General features: G+C 49.4%; 1 protein-coding gene across 1 annotated transcript; it reads right to left on the bottom strand.

Moving 5' to 3' along the window:
- Nucleotides 1-8610: 8610 nt before the first annotated feature.
- SPATA3 (spermatogenesis associated 3) lies at nt 8611-15537 on the bottom strand (the record flags this gene model as incomplete). The annotated part of the gene is made up of 3 exons (XM_081096006.1): nt 8611-8716; nt 11214-11376; nt 15096-15537. The coding sequence occupies 3 exons, from the start codon at nt 15535-15537 to the stop codon at nt 8611-8613; spliced, it is 711 nt and encodes a 236-aa protein (XP_080952132.1).
- Nucleotides 15538-25175: the final 9638 nt, after the last annotated feature.

Raw genomic sequence — 25175 nt, 5'->3', positions numbered from 1 at the left:
CCACTGCTCTGAGGAATTCAACCACTAGGAGTCCATGGCTCCAGGCTACTGTGAATGCTTGGCTTGGTTACACAGGCATTCACTCTGGTGAGGTGGGGGAGTGGCGGGGGGCGGGGGGAGGGGGGTGAAGGGGATTGGGAAGAGGTGGAGGATAGCATCAGGGCCCTGGTCATGGGCTCAAACCCATCTGGAGTAGATGTCTGCTGTTTATAGCTGCCTAGCATCCATTCCCATTTCTTTTGGTAACAGGTTATCAAAAAATTACTGTGTTTGTCTTTTCCCTACTCTTAGCCCTCAAACCTTCAATGGGCTGGACCTTCAAGTCCAAAGCTGATCAGAGCACTGCATTCCCCTGAGCAGACCATGGGTTCCAGGAGGGACACAGGACCTACTCAGAGCCTGATGGTAGGCCCTTTACTGCTGGGAGACAAGCTGCTTTCCCTGCCAGACTTGACCTTCAGAGTGTGGGACTGTTGCTGCTGCAGCCATCTGGCCTCCTGGAGAAGGAGCCTGCCTGAGCATGGAACTGAGTCTGCAAAAGCAGAGAGAGACATGGTTCTGGGCCATGGCCTGAGCCCCTGGGACAAGCCACAACTGCACCAGAATTCTTTCTTGACTTTTATAGGCGGCAGTATGTTCTCTTTTGCTCAGACCAGTTTGGGTTAGACTGTCCAACACTCACAATAAAAGGGGACCTAATTAATATGCCAGAAAAAGGAGCTAAGTATCTTCAGAAGAGCCAGGCTGATCAGAAGCAGCGGCCATGGGGCCCTTCCACCCTGACCTGCAGACGGGACCCAAACATGATCCCACTCCACCCGAAGTCAGCACTTTCCTTTGGGAGGTTGGCATCCGAGAAGGGTTCCTGTCACTCCAGGGGTTCCCTCTCCCAAGTGCCTGTTAGGAAAGGAAATCCTGGGATTGGAAGGTGGTGGGTGGGCTCTGGGTTCTTGGTACCTGGCCTGGCCCACCTGCCAGTCACACCTGTGCTGCTCCTGCCTCCACAAGCGTTGTCCTGGTTCTAGCCTGAGCAGCTGTCGGAGGCGCAGCAGGTCACATGCGCATGGCTCTGTGCACTCCCTTCCTTGAGTTCAGGGCAGTCCCCTGGCCTTTACTGCTGCTTTAGGCATTCTGAATCTCTAACACCCACCATCTGCATTTCTGTGCCTGGGGTCTTCCTCTCTAGAGCGGCCAAAAGTTCAGGGAAATTAATTGCCTCTTTCCCCGCAGCCCTTAATGGATGACTGACAGGATGGGTATGTAAGTCATCCCCTTCGGCTGGAATTTCTCTGAGGGGTGTTGTTTCCCAGAGTTGCCCCAGCAGACTAAGCACCTCTTGTCTCACAGCCTCTCCCCTACTGGTGTTTCCTGGTATCACCTTGAACTAAAACCCCTGCCTCAGCTGCTCAGGAGCCAGGCTCTGGCTGAGTTCAGCGAAGTCACCAGGACGGAGCACAGGCTCCAGGCCCTGCCTCGCCCTGCCCCTGCACCCCCCTCACAGGTGAAGCTGAATGAAGCCATGTCCCAGAGACTCAGTGTGCCCAGGCACAGGGCCTCCCTCCTTCAGGTGCGAGCCTGGAAAGGGGCCAGCGCATTCCTCCTGTTCCCACTAACCACTGGACGGAAGTAGAGTTGACTAGTTATATTAGGGGTATTGAATTAACTTGTATAACTCCTGTTTTTAAAATGGAGAATCTGAAATGATTTGTTCTGTGAGTGGAGAAAATTGCCTCCACTTGGGTCTGTGGCCCCAACAGGAACAGCAGGATCCCACCCTGGTTTACCTAGGGCTCAGAAAGTCACCAGCCCTCCCCCGCCCTCCCCCCCACCCCCTGCCCCCCAATCCGCTTACCTCCCTACCAAGTCCAGCTGTTGTGTCTTGGGTAGAACACAGTCAAGAAACAGAATTTTTTTTTTTTTTATTGTTCTATTTTGGTGACAAGAGAGATCCCTGATGGAAACTGGATCTGAAAGAAAAACAAGAACAGAGCCATTAGCTTACACAGTACTTCATGGCACCAGAATGCCGGCCGTCTCCAGTTTTACAGCCTCAGCGACGAGAGTCCAGCAGCGAAGGTCCTCCTGTGGAAAAAAATTATTTAGGATTCTAATTTCTTCCATTTCTGCATCCACTCTTCCTTTTGTCCAAACACAGCCACCAGCAGACTTGTTTTTCCCTTCAGGCTCCAACAAGCTTATGCAAAGTATCAGGTGCTTATGCAAAGTACCAGGTGCTTATGCTCTCAGCTGGCTCTCTCTCTCTCTCTCTCTCTCTCTCTCTCTCTCTCTCTCTCTCTCTCTCTCTCCTTTATTGGCTAAGTGGTGCTGGCACTTTACATTTCCTCCTCCCACCCCAAGGACCCCCAGCAGCTAAGAGGAAGCCTGGCTCCCCAAAAGATAGCCTACAGTGGGAGTTTTACTACGTGCAGTGCCCGAAGGGAGAGGAGAAGTAGCCTCTTGCTTTTAGTGCCTCATCCTTCACTGGTGAGATGCTGAGAGGCACACCAAACTTTAGGAAAGAAAACTGTAGAAATATCTTTTCCCAGAGAGTAGACTTTGCCACTGCCATCAGATGGTTTTTCACTGTCTGGACTGAGGACACCAAACTGCCGGTTTCCCTTCTTGAAGGTCTGAGAGCCGAGCTACAAAACTCAAGATGACTCGGCGTCCCCCTAACAGTGCTCCCCCACCCCCACACACTGACTCTCACACCCTCAGGGTGGTTTTCAGTGGCTAAGGCTAAGCCAACAAGTCTCCAGCCTCTAAGCCAGCGGTTCTCAACCTGTGGGTCGTTCGACCCTTTCACAGGGGACGCCTAAGATCATCGGAAAACACATATATAATTACATATTGTTTTTGTGATTAATCACTATGCTTTAATTATGTTCAATTTGTAACAATGAAAATAAAGGGTGTCCCAAAATTCACGCAAGAAGTAATTTTGATAGAAAACACAGGTTTATAATTAAAAATTGTAAATTTTTTATTGATTCATAAAGTATACAGTATAGGGTTATGTATGGAATAGGATTTCGGGCAAAATATCCACAACGTGTCACTGTTTGGTGCGGATTTGGGGCTGGAGGCATCATCGGACCATTCTTCTTCGAAAATGCGGCTGCTCAGGCAATAACAGTTAATGGTGCTTGCTATCGTGACATGATAATCCAGTTTTTTGTGCCTAAATTGTAAGATATGGATGTGGACAACATGTGTTTCAACAAGACGGTGCCACATGCCATACAGCCCGAGAAACAATTCAATTACTGCATGAGTCATTTCCTGGTCGTGTAATTTCCCGTTTTGGTGATCAGAATTGGCCGCCCAGATCATGCGATTTAACGCCATTGGACATTTTTCCTTTAGGGTTTTTTGAAGTCTAAGGTTTATGCCAATAAGCCCATGACCACCCACGCCTTGGAGGAGGAAACTGAGTGCTGTATCAACGAAATTCAGCCACATATATGCAAAACGGTCATGGAAAATTTCAACAAAAGAGTGCGTATGTGCCAGCAAAGCTGTGGAGGCCATTTAACCAATATGCTATTCCATACAAAACCCTATACTGTATACTTTATGAATCAATAAAAAATTTACAATTTTTAATTAAAAACCTGTGTTTTCTATCAAAATTACTTCTTGCGTGAATTTTGGGACACCCTTTACATTCCGCATATCAGATATTTACATTACGATTCATAACAGTAGCAAAATGACAGTTATGAAGTAGCAACGAAAATAATTTTATGGTTGGGGGTCACCACAACATGAGGAACTGTATTAAAGGTCGCGGCCTTAGGAAGGTTGAGAACCACTGCTCTAAGCCAACAGCTTTGGGCACTGAGTTCATCTCGCACTGGCTACCATATCGCCTTTTAAAACACTCTGGCCTGTTCCCAATCCACTCTCGCTTTCTTCCTGGCAGGGGTCCCGTTTAATTTAGCGGCTCCTCTCCTTTGCCCAGCCTTGTCCAGGACATAAGCAACCCCCGCCCCAGCCAGGGGAAGAGAGTGGGGATGGATCTACCAGTAGATGGGTCTAATCCCGCCGTGATAATCCAACCCCTATGCTATTAATTTGCTTAAGATAAAGGGGCAAGAAGCCCAATTCAGGGGCATATCACCCCAATGAGAGGGCAAGTGTGCCGAGGAAAGGGGCTCCTGAAAAGAGTTTCTTAACTCAGGAAGAGACACAGACTCTGGCCTGGGAGCATCACCCAGGTTGTAGGTTCGATTTCCCGTCAGGGCACATACCTAGGTTGTGGGTTTGTTCCCCCATTGGCGTGTGTATGGGAGGCAAGCGATCAATGATCTTTCCTCACACTGCTGTTTTTTGTTTGTTTGTTTGTTTGTTTCCCTCTCCCTCTCTCTAAAATCAATAAAAACATATCCTTGGATAAGGAAAAAATAAAATAAATAAATAAAGATTTTTTTTTTTTAAAGGGAGACATAAAGTGGAGGTAGTCTTTTCTCTGTTTCTGGCTGTCAGAATATGACGCTGTGATTCTGGAAGCTTCTCCAGCTGCCTGCCCACAGGAGGGACTAGCTTGCCCTCTGCTGAGGGTGTCAGAGATTAAAGCTGGGAAAGTCCCTTCTGGGCTTTCTGATGACACTGTTGACTTTGGGGAGCCCTGACTCTTCCCAACTGTTCCATTGTTATGTGAGATAACCTCCTTATTACCATTTTGAATTTGGTTTTCTGAAATTTGCACCAAGTAAATTCGTAATCCACTTATCAGATCATTCTTAAAATGCCTCCTGACATTTGGAAACCAACCAATTCACTAGTTCTGGAACCTGCCCCAGAATACAGTACTGAACGTTGAAGGAGAATATGACCCAAGCCTGCCTGCCCCCACTGCACCGAACTCACACTACTGGGCTCTGCTGTAAGGAGACTCTAGAACCAGCATGTCAAACTCAAAGGCTAACATGGGCCATATAAACAAGGTTTAAGTTTATGTGGGCCCCCAAAACACAAAAGCTTCAATTTTCATAGAAACATAGGCTTATTCAAAAAGTATAGTATAAAAAAAAAAACCAAGAGCCTTGATAAAATTAATGTTTTCTTCCTGACACTTGGCATCTCTTCTCTGCTACTATCTTTCCTACTTTGTTTGGGGGGAAATCTCGTTTGCAGGGATTACTTTCAAAACTGACCCAAGGTGAATGTCAGTAATTCTGGATCTGACAGGAGACTTATTTCCTTTCATAATTGTAAATAACTGCTCACACCGTTATTTTGGCTGGGCCGCAAAAATGTTCGGTGTGGGCCGCACGTGGCCCGCGGGCCAAGAGTTTGACATGCTTGCTCTAGAACAGCGGTTCCCAACCTGTGGGTTGCACCCCTTTGGAGGTCAAACGACCCTTTCACAGGGGTCGCCTAAGACCATCCTGCATATCACATATTTACATTACGATTCATAACAGTAGCAACATTACAGTTATGAAGTAGCAACGAAAATAATTTTATGGTTGGGTCACAACATGAGGAACTGTATTTAAAGGGCCAGAAGGTTGAGAACCACTGCTTTATCAAGTGCGGTCTTCACATTGTCACTGGACACCATCCACCCAACTCCTGTGACCAGGACCCGCACACCTGCACATCCCTTCATTTAATCTCACCACCATCCCGTGGTTGGCAAACTGCAGCTCTCGAGCCACATGCGGCTCTTTGGCCCCTTGAGTGTGGCTCTTCCTAAGCCTTAGGAGTACCCTAATTAAGTTAATAACAATGTACCTACCTATATAGTTTCAGTTTAAAAAATTTGGCTCTCAAAAGAAATTTCAATCGTTGTGCTGTTGATATTTGGCTCTGTTGACTAATGAGTTTGCTGACCACTGATCTAGACAAGTCTCAACTGGGCTGACTGGGCACTTCAAGTCTCTGCCACGTATCTGTTCCATGCCAGGAGGCTACCTCAGGAATGTCCTCATGGAGATGACAGAAACACAAGAAAGAGCAAGGCCTCTCGAGTGGTAGACTTAGAAGCACCATACTTGCACTTCTGCTTCATTCTATCACCCAAAGCCAGGCACATGGTCAAGTCCAGAGACAGAGGCAGAGGACACTTCAAAGTTAAATGCCCAAGGGGGTGGATGCAGAGAGGGTAAAAGATCATTCAACCCATCAGCAAGACCTATCAATTCTTCCTTAGAAATACTTTCCACACCTGACCAATACTCCTTCTATGTTATTGCTACCACCACTTTAGTTCACCATGATCTCTCTTACCTATCACCACCTGACTGCTCTGTCCAAATCTTTCTTGTCCATTCCTTCTCAGACCATTCTTAATGCAGCAATGAGAATAAACTTAAAAAGAAAACCTGCTCTGATCACTCATTTAATTAAGTCTGCCAAATGGTTTCCTATTGTTCTCAGGATAAAGGTGAAAATCCTGAGTAAGGCCTGAATTGTTTTTAATTTTCTTTTTTAAAAAAATATATTTTATTGATTTCTTACAGAGAGGATGAGAGAGAAACATCGATCAGCTGCCTCCTGCACACTCCCTACTGGGTATGTGTCTGCAACCAAGGTACATGTCCTTGACCGGAATCAAACCTGGGACCCTTCAGTCCGAAGGCCAACGCTCTATCCACTGAGCCAAACCAGTTAGGGCTGTTTTCAATTTTCAATTGAGGGGTTCTTTTAAAGCAAATAGGTGAACCTGGTGAAAGGGAGAAAGAGAGTGAAGAGGGAGTGTGGGAAAGAGAGGCTTTGTAATGACTTCCATGTGAGCACAGCCTGGGACCCCTGTCTCCAACCTCATCTCCTTCCATCCTTTCTTTCACTTTATGGTTGGAACACATCATAATTCCCCAACTTGTACACTATATTAACCCTCTGGGGTCTTACTTGGACTGCTCTGTGTCCAAGTAGAGAAGTATAGTTCTTTATCCCTCCTTTTGGTATGGCTTGAAAACCCTCTGCCTTATGCCCTAAAAAAAGAGAGGAGAAGAGTGTAGATCGGTTTGGTTTTTGGAGAGGAGCAGGTTTTTGGGGAGAAGCAGGTTTTTGGGGAGGAGCAGGTTTTTGGAGAGGAGCAGGTTTTTGGGGAGAAGCAGGTTTTGGGGGAGGAGCAGGTTTTTGGGGAGAAGCAGGTTTTTGGAGAGGAGCAGGTTTTTGGGGAGAAGCAGGTTTTTGGGGAGGAGCAGGTTTTTGGAGAGGAGCAGGTTTTTGGAGAGGAGCAGGTTTGAATTGTATGTCACAAAGAAAGGAATCCTATCACTCTTGGACTGGCAGACCTGGAGTCTTAATTATTAAGACTGGAGAGAGAGAGAGAGAGAGAGAGAGAGAGAGAGAGAGAGAGAGAGAGAGAGAAGGGGGAGGTGGGAGAGGAGGAGGGGGCAAGGAGGAGGGGGAGAGAGGAGGAGGGAGAGAGGAGGGGGGAGAGAGGAGGAGGGAGAGAGGTCATCTCCTGTGGCTGGCAGAGTTCTAGGAGTGGTTGAAAGGCTGCCATTATCTCCTTACTGCCCCCATCCCACCCCATCATCACTTATGAGGCATTCACTGTGGTTGGATTTGACAATGGGGACAATGTGGGTGCTCTTGGTGCCTGCCCAGATGCCCTTTCTGGGCTGGTGCATTCTTTATTTAGCTCCTGTGAGTTTTGAATGTAGGCTGCTAAGGACTCAGAGCTGCCTCTTTTCCCAGAGGCTTGTCCTCAGCCAAATGGGGGCTCTTTTCCACAAAGATATGAACTCCCCACCCTCATCCCTATTGCCAATGGCTGAATGACAAAGGAGTACAAAAAGCCTGCCCTCGTGCTTCAAGGTGAGACCAGTTCTGTGGTGTAATTCATGCTTGAGAGCCCCCGTGGGATCAGGCTGAGGCTGGACTTCAGCTGACCTGGCTCTTGCTCTGCTCCTGCCTTTGACCTCTCTTGCCTCCCTCCCTCCCTTTTTTTCTCAATAAATCCTGTGCACTCGCATCCCTGTCTCAGGCTCTGCTTCTAGGGAGCCCTGCCTAGAAGAGGGGAGGATTGAAGACGCTGTGGGAGGCATGCTCTCTGCCCTCAAGGATCTTGCAGGACGCTTGTAGAGACAGGCCACAAACACGCACAGTGATCCTCCAAACACAGGATGGACCAGGCTGGAGAAGTCACTGGAGGTGCAGTCGGGGAGGAAGGCTTTATGGAAGAAATAGGCTAGGCCATGAAGAATAGGTAGGACTTGAAATGTTGGGAAAGGCAAAAAGCTTCCTAGTCAGGAAGAAAGTTCCAAGGAAAGGCCCTAAGATGAGTAAGAACCTCTGCCCTCACCTGCTCCTGTCTGGTATCTGTGACTAGAGGAACCACCCAGGTCAGTGGGAGTTGGGGAACTCTGTTTTGACAATCCCAATAATGGATCTAACGTTGGCAGGGCTGCTTGAGAGAGCCATGGCAGGCCACCCTGAGTCCAGGGAGGACTCACTCAGCCCTCACGAGAGGCTAGGGGGCATGGTCCACCTGTAACAACACTTCAGAGAAGGAACAGAAACCCCACCAGCCCTGCACGGAGGGCTGGCAACTCAGGGGGCCTGAGGGCCACTTCTGCAAAGAGCAGTGGGCTCCGAGAGGCTCCACACACCTGCTGGACCGCGAGCCTGGGGTTTGTTCACAGGAGTTCAATGACGTAGTAGGCAGTTGCTAGGGCACCCAGAGCCACAGCCGCAGTCCCGAGAGCCTGGAGCACGGGAATTACGATGACTGGTGTGCTTCCTTGCAGGTCCTCTGCAAAGCAAAGTAGAAATCCCATGGGTTGGGGGAGGTTGGGCTTTAGTGCCTTTTCATGGGAAAGGGAAGATTGGGGGGTTCCCTCAGGATTGCGGGAACACCCACTTCTCCCTACCGACCCTCCTCTCAAGGGGACACAACTCTCCCACTCCTTCTAATGAAACCTACCCCAGGACCTGAGGATGGGCTGGCCCAGGACACCAGCTCCTCGGGACATTCAGGGAGCCAAGCTACAAAGGTGGTCAAGGCCCCCATGAGCCAGGCCCTGTGCTAAACACCTCACACCCCAGGTCTCCTTGGACATCAAGACAACCCTGCGAAGGAGGTTCTACCAGGTATCTCCATTTTGGGGACACATATGACACCTGAGGAAGCACATACTACACCCACCACGAAGGCAAGGAAAATACATGAGTATGATACTAATTGTGAGGAAGGCTTTCACCGATGTAATATCCATTTGGGTAAAAATCCTATTCAAGTAGCAGTTCTTTAACGTGAGTGTGTATTTCAAGCCAAGAGCCAACATTCCACTCCTCTGAGAAATGGAACGATTACGGAAGCGGTGCCAAACATTTGAACAGAATTTGTCTTAACTCTGACCAAACTGGACCCCTGCCCCTTCCCCCTCACATTCCTAATTCTGAGCCTTGCTTTTGCCTTTTCCTCCATCTCCAGTGCTCTCCCTCTAAAATAAGCCATAGAAGATCCTAAGGTCCTTTTAGACTCCGCTCAGATGTGATTGACACTACGCAGTCTGCCTGGACCTCAGTTCAGGAGTGAACACTCTCTTTTCCTGAAGCTCTTCGAATGTCTCCTATGGGACACAGGTCACCTGGCTCACACCTCAGTTTCTCAATAGACATGTCTTACCTTACCATGCAGCTGTACAGTTTTTAAGGGTAAAGTTCCCTGTTCTTGTTTCCCTCCTAGTACCTGGCATCCTGTGCAGATTAGCTTTTCCTACTTATTGGTTTTAAAGTGATATGAGGCCCTAACCGGTTTGGCTCAGTGGATAGAGCGTCGGCCTGCAGACTCAAGGGTACCAGGTTCGATTCCGGTCAAGGGCATGTACCTTGGTTGCGGGCATATCCCAGTAGGGGGTGTGCAGGAGGCAGCTGATCGATGTTTCTCTCTCATTGATGTTTCTAGCTCTCTATCCCTCTCCCTTTCTCTCTGTAAAAAAACAATAAAATATATTAACAAAAATAAAAAAAAAAATAAAGTGATATGAGAAGGTGGGGGAGGATGGATGGATGGGAGGTAATCAACCAAAGACCTTATATGTATATATGAATATATAACTCATGGACACAGGCAATAGGGTGCTGAAGGCCTGGGGGAGGGGAGCGGAGACAGGGCCGGCCGGAGGGGGCCAATGGTGGTGGTGGGGGGGGACACATGTAATACTTTCAACAAAAAAGAGTTATTTTAAAAAATTAAAGTGATATGAATCCATGGCACAACGTGGCACCAGATGGACAGAAGTACTGAGTGTGTTGGACGACAGTTAATAATAATGAGTGGGGGACAGGCCCTTCCTTGACAGAGACTTACCAGGTTATAGAATATTTTAGCTCTAGGCATGCTCTTCCAACACACCTCGGTATCTGTTTGTTTCTCTTTAAGGTTTGTTTCAAGGATGACAGGAGAGGGGATCTGGGAAGAGGAGCAGGAGGAAAGTGGGGGATGGGTGGGCTCTGTTTCTGGGTCAGGAGTATCAGATTGTCAAGTGGAAGACTTCTCCCGTGGACACCTGTGAGACCCTGGATACAGGCGGAGCTGCTTTGGGCCCAGAGCTGGGGATGGGCAGAGGCCCCTTTCCCAGCCCTGGCACCCCTGGAAAAGGTTCCACCTGGTGGATTCTAGGAAGAGGCAAAGAAGGGCAGAGCTTCAGATGATGCTGTGGGTGGGGGGCTGCTCTGCCATGGACAGACCAACCTTGGGGCACTGTTCCCTGTCGGGGTTGCTTAGAAACAGCCTGAGACGCTCTGCATGGGGTGGAGGTCTTGCTATTACCAAGGGGGCATATGAGTTACACTCAGTATTTGTGACTAAATTCCAGGGGAACTTCACATGCAGGTAAAGAACCTAAAGCTCTCAGCTGTGGTGTGGACCACAGAAGGAGGCCGATGGCCAAACAGAGCATTTAATTCCAAAGCTCTGACAAGGCATTTCTGAAGGGCTGTGAGGGGGTGAGCTCTGAGGAAGGCGGGTGCCTTTCGGGAAAAGAGAAACGAAGCCCTCGAAGAAGCAATTCCTGGGAAGGAAGAAAATCGGCACCTCTCTGTGCAGGTGGGACACCCTGGAAGGATGGGTCTGGTCAGAGGGGGCCAGTGCCAACCGTAGGCTGTGGCCACCTGGAGGGAGAGGCTTTCCTCTTGGCCTAGGATTCCCAGGCGGAATAACACAAGACCACAAAACGATCTGGGGGAGAGCCTGGCCCTTGGGGACTGTATGTCCTGAGGGCCCAGCCCTCCATGAGCTCCAGAACCTGTAGAAGGTGAGGAGGTTTGGGAATCCTCTCCCTGACACGGTCAGCCAGGCCCGAGGCAGAAGGACATCGGAGATGCGGCTGTGGCACAGGCCCAGACGACGCCAGCAAGCAGAGCTGCCGGGGCAAGTGGTACAGGAACAGAAGGGGCGAGTCGGAGGCCCTGGGTGGACAGAAAAAGAGAAAGATGAGGGACCTACCAGCCTGCAGGAGGCGGAGGAGAGCCTGGAAGACACAGAAACAAACCGTGGGAAATTATTGTATTTCAGACCGCTGCTACCTAGGAATAAAAACAATGATGCAATGGCTTCACATCATTATCCATCGCATTTAATTATCAGAACAATCCTGTGAAATGGAATGTTGTTATTCTCAGTTTACAAATGAGGAAACCGAGGCTCAAACGGAGAGTAAATAGATTGAAGAAGTGGGCCTCAATTCAGGATTTCTTGATTCAGGGGTCTCTCCACAGAATTCATAGGAAGTGGTGGCAGTAGGTGACTGCCCTGCCGTGAGGTGGCACTCGATTCCTGCACCTGGAGCTGCCACGTCCCATTTCTGTGGGGCTCACGGGTTCATCCAGAAGGCAACCGCCACTCCAGTTTACAGTCCTTGGAATACCTTCCCAGACTTATCTCCATTTCCGTCCTCCTGTGCAGTGGATCCTAGCGGAACTCAGAGATGGCGCCCTCTGCTGTTTAAAATGACCTCTGCCTCATTTCCTCCCCTTGCAGCTACCTCTGTCCTGGCTTCCTGATGAACTGTGGATTCTTCCAGCCAAAGCTCCGTGAAGACAGGGGTCAACCTTGGCAAACTCAGCACACTTCCTGCTGAGACCTGCCCATGATGGATGCTTTTTTTGGACTGGAAAAGGAAGAGATTCTAAAGGCAAGACTTTATCTTTTTTCTGTTTTTAGTTTAAAAATTTTTTTTGAAATGGGCATATAATTCCCATACCATAAAGTTCACCCCTTTAACGTGTTGTGGTTTTTAGTATATAAACAAAGGTGTGCAACCATCATTGCTACCTAATTCCAGAATATTTTCTTTTCCACTTAAGAAACTCCAGACCCGCCCTAACCGGTTTGGCTCAGTGGATAGAGCATCGGCCTGCGGACTGAAGGGTCCCAGGTTCGATTCCGGTCAAGGGCATGTACCATGGTTGCGGGCACATCCCCAGTGGGGGGGCGCGCAGGAGGCAGCAGATCGATGTTTCTCTCTCATCGATGTTTCTAACTCTCTATCCCTCTCCCTTCCTCTCTGTAAAAAAATCAATAAAATATATTTAAAAAAAAAAAAAAAAAGAAACTCCAGACCCATTAGCAGTCACTGCCTATTCTCCACTCTTCCCAGATTCTGGCAATAGATTCGCCTATTCTGGACATTTCAGAAATGGAAGCATACAACATGTGGGCTTTTTTTTATGGATTGGCTTCTTTTACTTAGCCTAATGTTTTTGAGGCCCATCCATGTTGTAGCATGTATCAGTGCGTCATCTCTTTTTATTGCCAAATAGTATTTCATAGCACATCTGTACCACCTGCTGTTTATCCATTCATTAGCTGATGGATGTTGAGTTGTCTCTTTTTGGCTATTGTGAGTAATGCTGCTATGGACATTTGTGTATAAGTCTTTGTGTAGGACATATGTTGTTGTTGTTGTTTACATCATAAACCAGGAGTTTAATTTTTTTGTGTGGAAAACTCTAAGAATCCGTTACAACCAACAAAATAATATTGAAAAATTGGCTAGGAGCTGAAGGCTTAATTTTCCGTAAACTTCGAAGTGGTAGAACATGTTTTTAATTCCCTTGGGTATATACCCAGGAGTTGGATTGCTGTGTCTTATGGTAACTTCATGGTTACCATAAGACTTCGAGGGACTGCCAGACTTTTCCACCACAGTGGCACCATTTTACATTCCCTCCAGCAGTGTCTGATGCTTCTGACTTCTCCACAGCCTCACCAACACTTGTCACTGTCCATTTTTTTAAATTATAGTCATTCTAGTGGAAGATTTGTCTTTTATTGAGCTACAATATTCTCTGCATATAAAAAGTTTGGATGTTAGACTATGGCATCCTTTATTTAAAGGCCCTCATCCCTTATTGCCAACATTCCTTCCTACTCTGGCTCAAAGGGAGAAAATTCCTTTGATAGAAGGGAAGGTGGCCATTGTACGCACTGAAGAGCCACCACCAGTGCCTGGATCAATTGGCCAGCAGTAGCACATGAAATTGTGGATAGATGAGAGTCTCATATTTGTATTTATCTAAGTGCAATAAACAGCACCAGGTTTCCAATGTAACGAAATGCAGTTCTTTTACAATTCTTTGGAGCAATAAGCCACATCAATAAGCAGAACTCCCCATGGGGGTGAGTCACATGCATTCATTAAAAGATTTGGGGATGTAAAGCTTTGCCTTCTACAGATATCCGTTCTGAAGGCCACAATCCAGAAATGTTTAGTTCAGCGGTTGATGATCATAACATACACAATATGTAGTGTAGCTCTCAAAACCATGTCAGATGTTAAGAATGGATTGATTACTAGCCTCAGGAATGTGTCACAGAGATACCTTGGGTATATACATATCTCTTATTTAAGTCCACATTATCTCAGAGGGATATGCTGTGGCCTGGGGAGTGTGGCCTGGTCAGGACCACAGAGCCATGGGCTCTGGCTCTCGGATCCAGGAGCTCAGAGAAGGGTGTGCTTCCTCCAGGGGAGACCACCAGACTTCGGGGGATCAGAAAATTAGGGCTGCAGTTAACAGCGAGAATTCTGGAGTCAGAATAGACTGAAGTCCCCTGCTCAGGGCTTCCAGTGCCTGCTTGAGAGTGAGCTGCTTGATTTCTTTGGGCCTCGGTTTCCTCATCTATAACATGAGATGATACTAGTATGTTCTTTACAGAGTTGTTAAGTGAGAAAATTAACATGGATGGCTGAGCTGAATGCTGGGTACACAGTTGGTTAGCTATTACCATTATCATTAGCAGTAGCTTTAACCAGCCCACCTCCTGAATGCCACTTGAGTTTCCTCTACAATCCAATGTTCACTCAGACCCTGGCTAACAAGAAGAGGGGGGCCACTTTTCCCAGACGGCCATTCCTCTGTCAGAGAGAGCTAATTGCTGGAGTTTTCTAATGTTGAGGAGAGAAATCCACCTCTGTCTTCCCTCGGTAAGGTTGCCAGATTTAGCAAGTAAAAACGCACGATGCCCATGCAATATTTGGGACACACCTATGCTAAAACAATTTTAAAATCATTTGTTGGCCTGCATTTTACTGGGAACTCTATCCATGGGTCCTTAGTCAAACAACTGAGGACAACATGGAAAAAGTCTATTCACATCTTCCACCTGACAAATTTCCTCCAAACCCTTCCACCACATCTCAAACACCAAGTGGTGCTCGCCTCCCCCTACTTGTCTCATCCACCGTCAGCCTGGACTTTCCTCTTTGGATTAGATGGTAGGTATCTGTTACAGCAAATGGAGACTGTCTGACGAGGACAGAGTGAAGCAATATGACCACTCCCTTGTCCTAAACTGCATAATATCAATGCATCCTTGGTTTTTATTTTTGAGCAGCTGCATGGCACTCTGATTCCTAATGAGCACATATGACCACTGAGCCACGTGAAAGGTTAATATGGATGCAGGCTGCCTTCTTCAGTGAGACTCAACATGGTGAGAAATGGCAACACCCAGGAACCCTGATCTCTTGGGTAAAAACAAAACCCCAAACCCTCACACGCCACAAGCACAGTTCCAGAATACACGTTAACCACACATCACTACCCAGTAAGAACCAGCTTCTGGGGTGACCCGGGATTCAGCAGCAGAAAGGCTAGACCTGTTGAGCTAGAAATCTGCTCACCTGCTTTCTTGGATCCATGGGATGTTTTTGTGCCAGTGTTCGGAGTCAGCAGGCCCTGAGCTGACTGGCTGGTTTGGGGAGCTGGGAGGGCCCAGATCACAGGCCTCTGTGCAACGGAGCCCACGCTGGGCTGCTGTGGGGTGGACCCTGAGATGGGCTGCTGGGGGGTGGACTCTGAGCAGGGCTGCTGGGGGGTGGGCTCAGAGCTCTGTTGCTGCTGCTGGGGGGTGCACCCCGAGATGGGCTGCTGGGGGGTAAACTCAGAGCTCCTATGCTGCTGAGGGGTGCACGACAAACTGTTCTGCGGTGGGGTGGACTCCACGCTGGACTGATGTGGGGTAGACTGCACGCTGGGCTGTCGTGAGGTGGAATCAGAGCTACAGCGCCGTGAGTTGGAGCCACGGCGTTTGGACTCTGGCTTCTTCTTTTTGCCCTTCTTCATGGTGGGTCTTCCTCACCTAAATGTGGCCCTACATGGAGCTGCCTAATCTCCCGGCTCCCTCCTGGAGGGGCCGTTTGCCCCTGCCCTGGGGGAACACTCTGGTCTTGGGCTGGACCCACACCCCTCCTGTGAGGTCACAAACACCAGGATGGCTCCATGGCAGTGCCCTGGGGACAGTCTTCTCTGCCTAGTCTGCTGTTCTCCCTCTTCCCTAGCCACTGGGATGTGCAGAGGGCAGGTGTCAGACCCCTCAAGAACTTGGGTTAAGCCTGGCCATGGGGCCTGTGACAACCTGGATCCCTAGGATTCTGCGACTGGAGTGCCTCCTTTAGGCACCTCTCTGCTGGTGTGTCCCGGGTCCGCTTAGAGCTATCCATTCACTCTAAGACCCCCTGGCTGTGACGCTCAACTCTGCCACTGGTTTCCACATAACAAAAGCTGAAAACCAAAAACCAAACCCCCAAAACTACTTCACCATGCATACTGTGTTTTAGGTAACGTTACCGAAGGTTGGGGGTCCATGGAAAGCCCACAGCCTCCTACCATCTCAGCTGTTCCCCCAGATTATTTTCATAGAGTAGCTTCTCCCTTCTTCCAAAACCTGCCCTCCCAGACTGTGTGAAGGGTCTTGGGGGAAAGGGGTGTTATCCAACTTTGGCAAGAACCCTTGCATGTGGCAAAAGAATTTCCCCTACAAACGTAATGGCAGTTTGGAAAACCACATTTTTCTCAAACTCATCACCACAATAGGCTACCTTTCAAACCCCAAACTCGGCGGGTCAATTAGGAGACTATGAATCCTTCTCAAAGTTAACAATGTGACTTTCCTTTTAGGATGAGAGAGAAAAAAACATTAAAAAAAAAAGACAACCTTAGGCTTCACATGTTGACTCCAACAGAAAATGTGTTTGCATTAGAAGACACTACTTCTGCCATTGATGCATCATGAGGTGGTGAGTAGTCTACTGCCAAGCCCTTGAGTCTGGGGTGATACTCTTGCCCCAGGAGAAGGTTTAGGTTAGACCTATGGAGGAGGAATCCCCACGCAAGGCCAGATCCGATATGAACTGTGAAATGACGGGAAATATTTTAGAGATTCTAGAACCTGAAAAGACCTTGTTGATTCTCTTTCTGCAGAGGGGAAACAGAGGTTCAAGGTTAAACTGCCATTCCAAAGTCACACAGCGGAGGGGCATCGAAGGGGCTAAATTCCCCTTCAGAGATCTCTCTTTTCCTGACTCCAGAAGGCAACAGGAGTCAGGTAATTATACCGGCCATAAAGTCAATCCCTTGAGTGAGAGGATTGAAGGGGAAAAAAAGGCATGAAGGATGAGAAGTGAAGGGAAGCGCAGATCAATAAAGTTGGGTTGAATTTGATTGAGCCTGGGCGTGAGGAGATTCAGGGAGCCAGCGAGGCTACAAGAAAGAAGGCGGTAAGTCCCTAAAGTCAAGAGCAATGGCTCCCTCGGGGGATTCACTTCAGAATCAGAGAGACTGGAACCCAGTCAGGGACCCAGGGTCAGGAATCCTGTCTGGGTCTGGCAGACAGGTCACACCCGCTAAGGCATTTATCTCTGTAAAACTCAATTTTCAGGCACTGATGGGATTTTGACTGAGGGCCTCAACTTGATTTTTTTTTTTTTAAATGAGGAAGGGAGAGGGGGAGAGAAACATTAATCACTTGCCTTCTACATGCCTCCTACTTGGGATTGAGCCCGCAACCTGGCATGTGCCCTGAGCTACACAGGCCAGGGCTCAACCTGGTTTAAATCAGCCCTATTGACATTTAGGCCAGAAAAGTCTTTGTGTGGGGCTGTCCTGTGCATTGCAGACAGTTTAGCAGTGTCCCTGGTCTCTGCCCATGAGATGCTGGTAGCAACTACTGCTCCTTCCAAGTGAAACCAAAATATCTACACACATTGGTAAATGTCGGTGTGTGTGTGTGTGTGTGTGTGTGTGTGTGTGTGTGTGTGAGAGAGAGAGAGAGAGAGAGAGAGAGAGAGAGAGAGAAGGAGAAAATTGCCCTTGGGTGAGAACCACTTGTTTAAATGCATTAAGTAGGTGCAAAAATGTCTTGGTAGGCATGAAAGAAGCATTTCATTTCACACCAAGGAACCAAAAAAGACATGAAAACAGAGCCTTGGTTCCCAAGGAGAGGAATGGAAGAAACACAGAGGGTCAGGCTTTGGGAGGAGTGGGAGTTTTTCCATAGCAGTGGAGGAAATATGTGGGGGTTCTTTAATAAGGGTGGCCCCAAGTTGCAGGGGAGGGCACTTGTGGAGTAATAGGTTGGGTTAGAAGACTCGCTCTAGCCAGCCACAAGCACCAGCAGTCTGGTGAATGCGCCTCACTTCCCTGTATTTGTGGAAGCCCTTCCCACTCCGTCCCATCCCTCTCTCTTCCCATCATTCAGATCCATCTGAAGTGGACCCATCCGCTCATAAAGCCTTTCTCAAGCTCTCCAACTGGAAGCCATGTCTCCCTCCCGGAGCCCAGGCCTTGGATCACTTTCTGCTGGGTGTCAGGATGGCTGCTACTCTTGTCTTAAAGTCCACACTCCCAGACTGTGGAGACCGCGAAGGGCCAAAGTCCAGGGAAAGGGCTTAACGTAAGCTGCTCGAAGGTGAGAGTAGAAAGCAGACAAAGAAAGCAGGAAACTGGTGACCACAGGGTGGGTGTGGGTGATGGGGGACAAGGCACCTCAAGGCTGCATCATTAAGGGGTAGCTTTCAAAGGTGGTCTGGGTTTTCTGGTCTTGGCTGAAGACCACAGTGGGAACAGTCCATAGCCAAGAGCTTTCCTAACCAGGCATGGCAGCCGCGGGAAAATCTCATGGACTATTCGGGAGAGTCAGAAGAATGAGTCTGAGGGCCTGCAGAGTTGGTCGTCAGCCCAAGGGGTGCTGGCCCTCTGGGTGGATCCGGGGCACCCAGAACAAACATGCCAACATCTGTGTTGAGGCTAATGCCTTAGAACTGGATGATACCTCAGGCAGCAACTGGCCTTAGTCCCCTCTGTCAGGAGGGCAGCAGCTCACAGAGGGGGCAACTAGCTTTGTCCTCCAGCAGGAGAGTGGCAGAGCCTGGAGGAACCTGGCTTTGCATGCCCCGCCCAGAGCACTTCCTTCTGCCCCACTGCTGCCCCAGGGGGCTTCTGGAGACAGAAGGCACTTGGTCTCACTTAAGAGCCCGCTGCCCTGGGCCCTGAGACCCACAGGTTAGCCCTCTGGGGCCGCAGATGCGGATTCCTAGATAGGAAGGGTCTCAGGGGCTGTGAGGCTACTGCAAAGCAGCACCTTCCCGGAGGGCTGCCGTGAGCATCAGAGGTGAGAATCCTTAGCGCAGCGCCTGGCTCACACAGGCATGCTTTGGTTGCAACTGTGGTTCCCTTGGAGGAGGAGACGGAAGGACCAAGCAAGGAACAAGTGGAAGTGGAGAGGAGGGGGCGGGTCTGGGGCCTGCAAGCTCCCAAATCTGTGCTTTACATGGGCTGAGTCCCAGTAGTGAACAAGGGGTCGGGTGCCTGGCTGGGAAATGTACCAACAAATCAAGTGAATTCGAACCCGTGTGACCCCAAATTATCCCAGTGAGCACCCCTGGGGACAGAAATCTAGCTCATCTTCACCCAAACGGTGTCAGTGGAAGCGCCAGGGGAGGGACCATCACATTAGGGACCTGTCCAGTGCCAGGACCAGCAGGGCCAAGGCACAGGCCTCCCTCCGTATTTGTCGTACTGGACGACGCTCCAACCAACTGAACCACACCAGCCTCCCTCTGTATTGAAGTTTCTCCCCAACGCCCTGGGATATCCGCGGCAGCCTCGCGTTCCCACCCCTTGCCTTCCGGCTCCTCACCCTCTGTCTGAGTCTCTCGATCCACGAAGGGGACCTCGTGTGCTCCGTTGGCGGCGCGCTGGATGTCCAGGGTGCCCTCGGGGCGGCTGGGGCTGAACACGGCCGTGTGCACCTCCACAGTCGGGCTGTGCGGCGCGAAGGCGCTGCCGAGCAGGGTCTCCATGCGGCGACGCGCCTCGGCCTCCTCCTCGCGCCGCGGCAGCACCACGATCCCCACCAGCGCGGCGGGCGGGCTGCGGTGCCGGGCGTGCACCTGCTGCAGGAGCAGCTGCAGCCGCGGCAGCTGCGAGCGCAGCGCGGACGCGCGGCACAGCACCAGGAGCAGCCGCGCGCTCGGCTCGGGTGGCTCCCGCGGCTGCGGAGCGTCCTGGCATCCCGACGCCGCCTCCTCAGCCGCCCGGGACCTGGGAGTCTCGGCCGAAGCCGGAGCCGACTCGCGCTCATACTCGCAAAGGTCCTCAGCCTTGAGCCTGCCAGGGGGCAGCTGCTGGTTGAAGCGCCTGGACTTGGCGGCCCGGCAGTCGGTGCTCTTCAGAGAGCTGTCGCTGGAGCGCTTGAGACACCGCCTGGAGCAGTCGCTGGAGCTGCTGTGGCCGCAGGTGGCTTCGGTGGACGAGGGCCCCGTGGGCCCACGGGCCGGGCTCTGCTCCAGAATGTCCTGCAGGGTCAGGAAGCGCTCTTCCTGCGGCCAGGAGTTGCTCAGCAGCAGCACCTGGCCGCGGCCCTCGAGGTGTTGGGTGGGAGCCGGTGGCTGTGGCTCGGCTTCCCCATCCTGCGCAGCACCAGCGGGCTGGGCCCCAGGCTCCATGTCCGGTCCAGCTCCCTTGTACCTCTGAGCCCGGGCCCCTCTTGGCCAAGGGGAAAGCTGCCCTTCCCTGGAGCATGTCACAATACCCCTGCCACCCACCTCTTCCTGTGGCCACCAAGGGTCTCTGGCCGCTATTCCTTGGGAATCTTCCAACACAGGGAAGTTGCTTTGGGGCGCGGGCCTCATGCCGGATGTGTTTAGTTTCTCGTCATTATGTCCTCGGTGTCAAAAGGACAAATCCTTTTATCCTAGGGATGGGCTGTCATGCCCAAGTCTCCAAGTAAAACAGATTTTTGTGGAACCAGGACATTTAAAAAGCAGTGGAGACTGGCTGCTCGCTGCACCTGGACCATGTGACGAGTGGTGAGGGTCAAAGAGGCTGGTTCTGGATGGCTGCAGCCGGGAGACAGGCCCCACCCATGCTCAGCCCCACTGCCCTCTGGGCGATCTGGGAGCCAGACCCCGGGGCTGTTGTAAACTGATGGCTGCAGGAGATGGTTGGGGGTTCCCCTCCTCTCTGGATATGCATTTGAAAACCAGTCTTTCCCTCCTGTGTTTCTCACTAACTTCTCACACAGAGCACATCATTGCTGACACTGCTGGGTGTCCTACAATTTAACTCAATTCTGACACCAGCTACCTGGAGAAAGTGTCAGGTCCCCCAGGGTAAGGGCTCAGCCTCACCAGACTGTCCTGCCTCCAGACACCAATCACAGGTCCACCTGTGGTTCTGACCCATCTGCTGCCCTTGGAGGTTCCCACGACCCCCTCCTCAGGGTTAATTTGCTCGAGTGGCTCCTAGGACTCAGGAAACAGTTCACTTACTGTTTGCCAGTTTCTTATAAAAGGATGATAAAGGGTACAGATGAACAACCAGATGGAAAAGATGCGTAGGGCAAAATGTGTGAAGGGGCTTGGAGCGTCCATGTCCTCTCCAGGCACAACACTCTACCCGCACCTGAGTTCACCAACCTGGAAGGTCTTCAAACCCCAGACTATTGGGATTGTCATGGGAGCCTCCTCACGTAGGTATGCTCAATTATTAACTCAATTTCCAGCCCCTCTCTGGAGGAAGGGCGTGGAGCTGAAAATTCTAAGCTGCTCATCATGGCTTGGTCCTTCTGGTGACCAGCCCCCCCATCCAGGAGCCCACCCAGAGTCACCTCATTAGAACAAAAGACACCCCTAGCACCCAGGAAATTCCAAGGGATTTAGAGCGCTGTGCCAGGAACCAGGGTCACAGACCAAATATTAGAGCAAAAGATGCGCCGAGTGCTCTTGTCACGAAATCATAAGGGTTCTGGAGCTCTGTGGCAGGAACCGCGAGCAGAGATCAATACATATTTTTTTGTTATCTCACAGGGTACCAGAGGCCCATCAAAGTGCCAGGAAAGATCTTCAGGAAAACAAAACAAAACATATTAAAACTCCTTATTTGCACACGAGGTGAGCAGAGAGCCCTGGGGAGGTGGGACAGAGACCCCAGGACAGCCCCCCTGACTGGAAACTCAATGGTGGGGAAAACTTTTCCTTTTGTTAATTTTTTAAAAAAAGAGCTTAACCAAATTTTTAAAAATTATTTTGAAAAATATAAAAATCAGACTCTGGAAAGCAAGGTGTCAACCAGAATCCTGCTAACTCTCCAGGAGCCCCAGGCTGGGAAGCCTGGGAGAGGCCAGGTAAAGGGGGGAGGCCTTTATTGGCAAGAGATCATTAATTGGGGTCCTTCTCTGTGCTGGGTGTTTACATATGTCATCTATACCGCAGCCCAGCAACGGAGAGGGCACTGTCCCCAAGTTACAGATGCAGAAACCAAGGCTCAGAGAGGTTAAGTGACGTGTGCAAATCCAGTCATTAAGTGGGATCTAAACCCAAGCTTGATGGGCTATAAATTGTAGGTGACTGCGGGGGCATAGTAAGCGCTACAGCACACTGAGGTGGGGCTGCTGAGGCTAATCCTGAGTGCGATGCGGGGAGGGAGGGGTGTATTGGGAAGGAAGGGGAAAGGTGGGGGGCAGAAGACAGGACAACCCCCCCACCCCCATCCCTTGTTTTAGGCTCTTGGGTTGCAAAGCATTCTGGGTACACAGTTTTAAGGGCATAGTGAGTAAAGGCTGGGAATATCTGCTCAACCAAATGACTAACCTTTCCTTCCTTCTTTTGAAGGTTTGTAACTTCAGACTAAAAAAGTTATAAAATTGAATGTTTTCCTAATAAAGGGACACTGAAAAGAAAAGACTTTGGAAGGAAGAGAGAGTAGTCTTGTTACCATTTCAAATCTCATAAAAGCTCTTATTTCCAGCTTTGAAAAGACAGGATGTTCCTGCTCAGATAAAAGGTTGAATCCGGAGGTTTGTAAACTGAGGAGTGAGAGGCGCATAGATGGTCCCCAGGCCTCGTGCCCATTGGAGCCACTTGCCCTTGTATCTGGTGGCTATATTGTCATTCCCTGGAAAATGTTATTTGAGGAAAGGATTTTGCTGATTATGCCTGGGAACTTCTGAATTAGACCAACCTAAGTATTGTTATGGGGAATTTTTATTTATTTTGAAAATTATTTAAATAGGTAATATGTGTGCAAGGCTCAGTAAAAAAAAAAAATTGTGGCATCTGGTTTGCTTTCTTAGGTCACTCTGTCTAGGGGAGCCAGCTGCCCCATTGTGAGGGCACTCAAGCAGCCCTTTGGAGGGGTCGATATGCAAGGAACTGTAGCCTCCAGCCAACAGCCCCTCAGGGAGCTGAGCCATCTTAAAAGCTTTCAGCCGTAGCCAATGTTCCAGATGACTAGAGCCTGGGCCAATGTCTTTACAACTGATGAAAGACACACTGAACTACTCAGCTATGCTGCTCAGTAATTTGACCCAAATAAGGTTGTGGGAATATTGTTTTATGCCACTAAGTTTTGGGGAAATTTGTTACATAGCAATGGATGACGGATATAATCACCATCTCTAATCTCTGTTCCACTTATTGGAGGAACTCCACTTCATTAAGAAATGGACTCTGAGAAGTGATATAATTACTAGGTCTGTGGTAAGTGGCATTAGTGGCTCCCCAAAGGTGCCCATGTCCTAATCCCTGCAACCTGTGAATATGTTAGGTTACCTGGTAAAGGTGAATCAAGGTTTCCGATGGAATTGTGGTTGCTAATCCCTGACCTTAAAACAGGGGGATTATTCTGGATTATCCAGGTAGAACCAATATAACCACAAGGTACTTAAAAGGGAGGCACAGGGAGGAGTCAGAGGGAGATGTGATGATAGAGAATGTTTGCCAGAGTGTTTGCTTTAAGGACAGTGCTAAGGGACCATGAGCTAAGGAATGTGGGCAGCCTCTAGAGCAGTGGTTCTCAACCTTCCTAATGCCTCGACCCTTTAATACAGTTCCTCATGCTGTGGTGACCCCCAATTTCATTGTTACAAATTGAACATACTTAAAGCATAGTGATTAATCACAAAAACAATATGTAATTATATATGTGTTTTCCGATGGTCTTAGGCGACCCCTGTGAAAGGGTTGTTGACTCCCAAAGGGGTCGTGACCCACAGGTTGAGAACCGCTGCTCTAGAAGCTGGAAGAGACAAACCAGGAAACTCTCTAAGTCTGTTGGGGCTGCTATAAAAAATACCATAAACCGGATGGCTTGGAAGCAATAGAAATTTATTTCTCACAGTTCTGAAGGCTAGAAAGGCCAAAATCAAGGCCCTGGCAGATTTGCTGCCTGGTGAGGCCCTGCTTCCTGGATCTCAGACAGCCATCTTCTTCTGGCTGTGTCCTCACCTGGTGAAAGGGACTCCTTTTATAAGGGCACTAATCCCATGCAGGAGGGCTCCACCTTCATGACCGAATCACCTCCAAAAGGGCCTATTTCTAAATACCATCCCATTGGGATTAGGTTCAACATGCATGTGAATTTGCGGAGACACAAACATTCAGTCTGCAGCACAAATGAACGTTCCCCATGAGTCTTCAGAAAGAAACACAGCTCTGCCAACATGTTGATTTGAGCCTAGTGAGAGCTGTGTCAGATTTCCAACCTATGGAACTGTAAAATAACAAATCCGTGTTGTTGTAAGCTGCTGAGTCTGTGGTAATTTGCAACAAGAAGAAACTACGCAAGGTCATATAGCCAGAAAGTGGCAAAACAAGGATTCAAGTCTGACCTGCACCCCATCCTTCCCCACATCCCACCTAGGCTCCCAGATAGTGGAGAGAGACTCACCTTTTCTGCTGTGAAAGGAGCTCAGGACTTTGTTGACTGAACAAAGTGAGTGAAGTGAGAGGGAAGTGTGGGGAGTTGTGTTACTATGGGGAGAGGGCAGATAGGCCAATCTGGCTGCTCAGGAGCCTGTGGTTAGGACACAGGTCAGATCTGGTAAATTAAGTAAACAAGGAGGCCATTAGGCTGCAAAGCGTGGAGGCCTGTGTACGCTAACACAATCTACGCCTGTAAATGCCTCAGGGTTACAAAATCAGAATGAAGGACAACCAATCACAACCAGCCAAGTAGGCTTGAAGTCAATTAAATATTTTCCTTTCTTTGCTTCAGCACCTTCTCTACATCTTTCACTTGGCTCCTCTGAGCTGAGCACTTTCAGTTTGGGGCTGCCCAATTCGAGTTGATTTGTGCTCAAATAAACTTAAAAGTTTTAATATGCCTTAGTTTATCTTTTAGCAGATCCCAACGATGCTGCACTATCTCCTCCAAAGCGTACAGTCACACCCTTTTCTCTGTGTAAAAACCATCTGTCACTTGGTCATTTAGTCAACATGATTTTTTTGCCAGTGATGTCCAAGCGGCGAGCAGGTTCTCTGAGGATGAAAAGGTGACTGATGAACAGGGAAGCTTCTTGTCCAGGCAGAGGTTGCCATCTAGTGGGGAGACAAAGGCTAATCCTCGCAGTATCGTGATCACCAGGCCCATTTTGCTGCAGCTGAGCGGTTGGAGGCCATGGCCAAGGCCATGGAGCTAATGAG

This window comes from Myotis nattereri (assembly GCF_964212035.1).
Source record: "Myotis nattereri genome assembly, chromosome: 7".
Classification (NCBI taxonomy): Eukaryota; Metazoa; Chordata; class Mammalia; order Chiroptera; family Vespertilionidae; genus Myotis; species Myotis nattereri.
The sequence above is the reverse complement of the archived record's forward strand: the minus strand, read 5'-3'. Positions and strand labels throughout refer to the sequence as shown.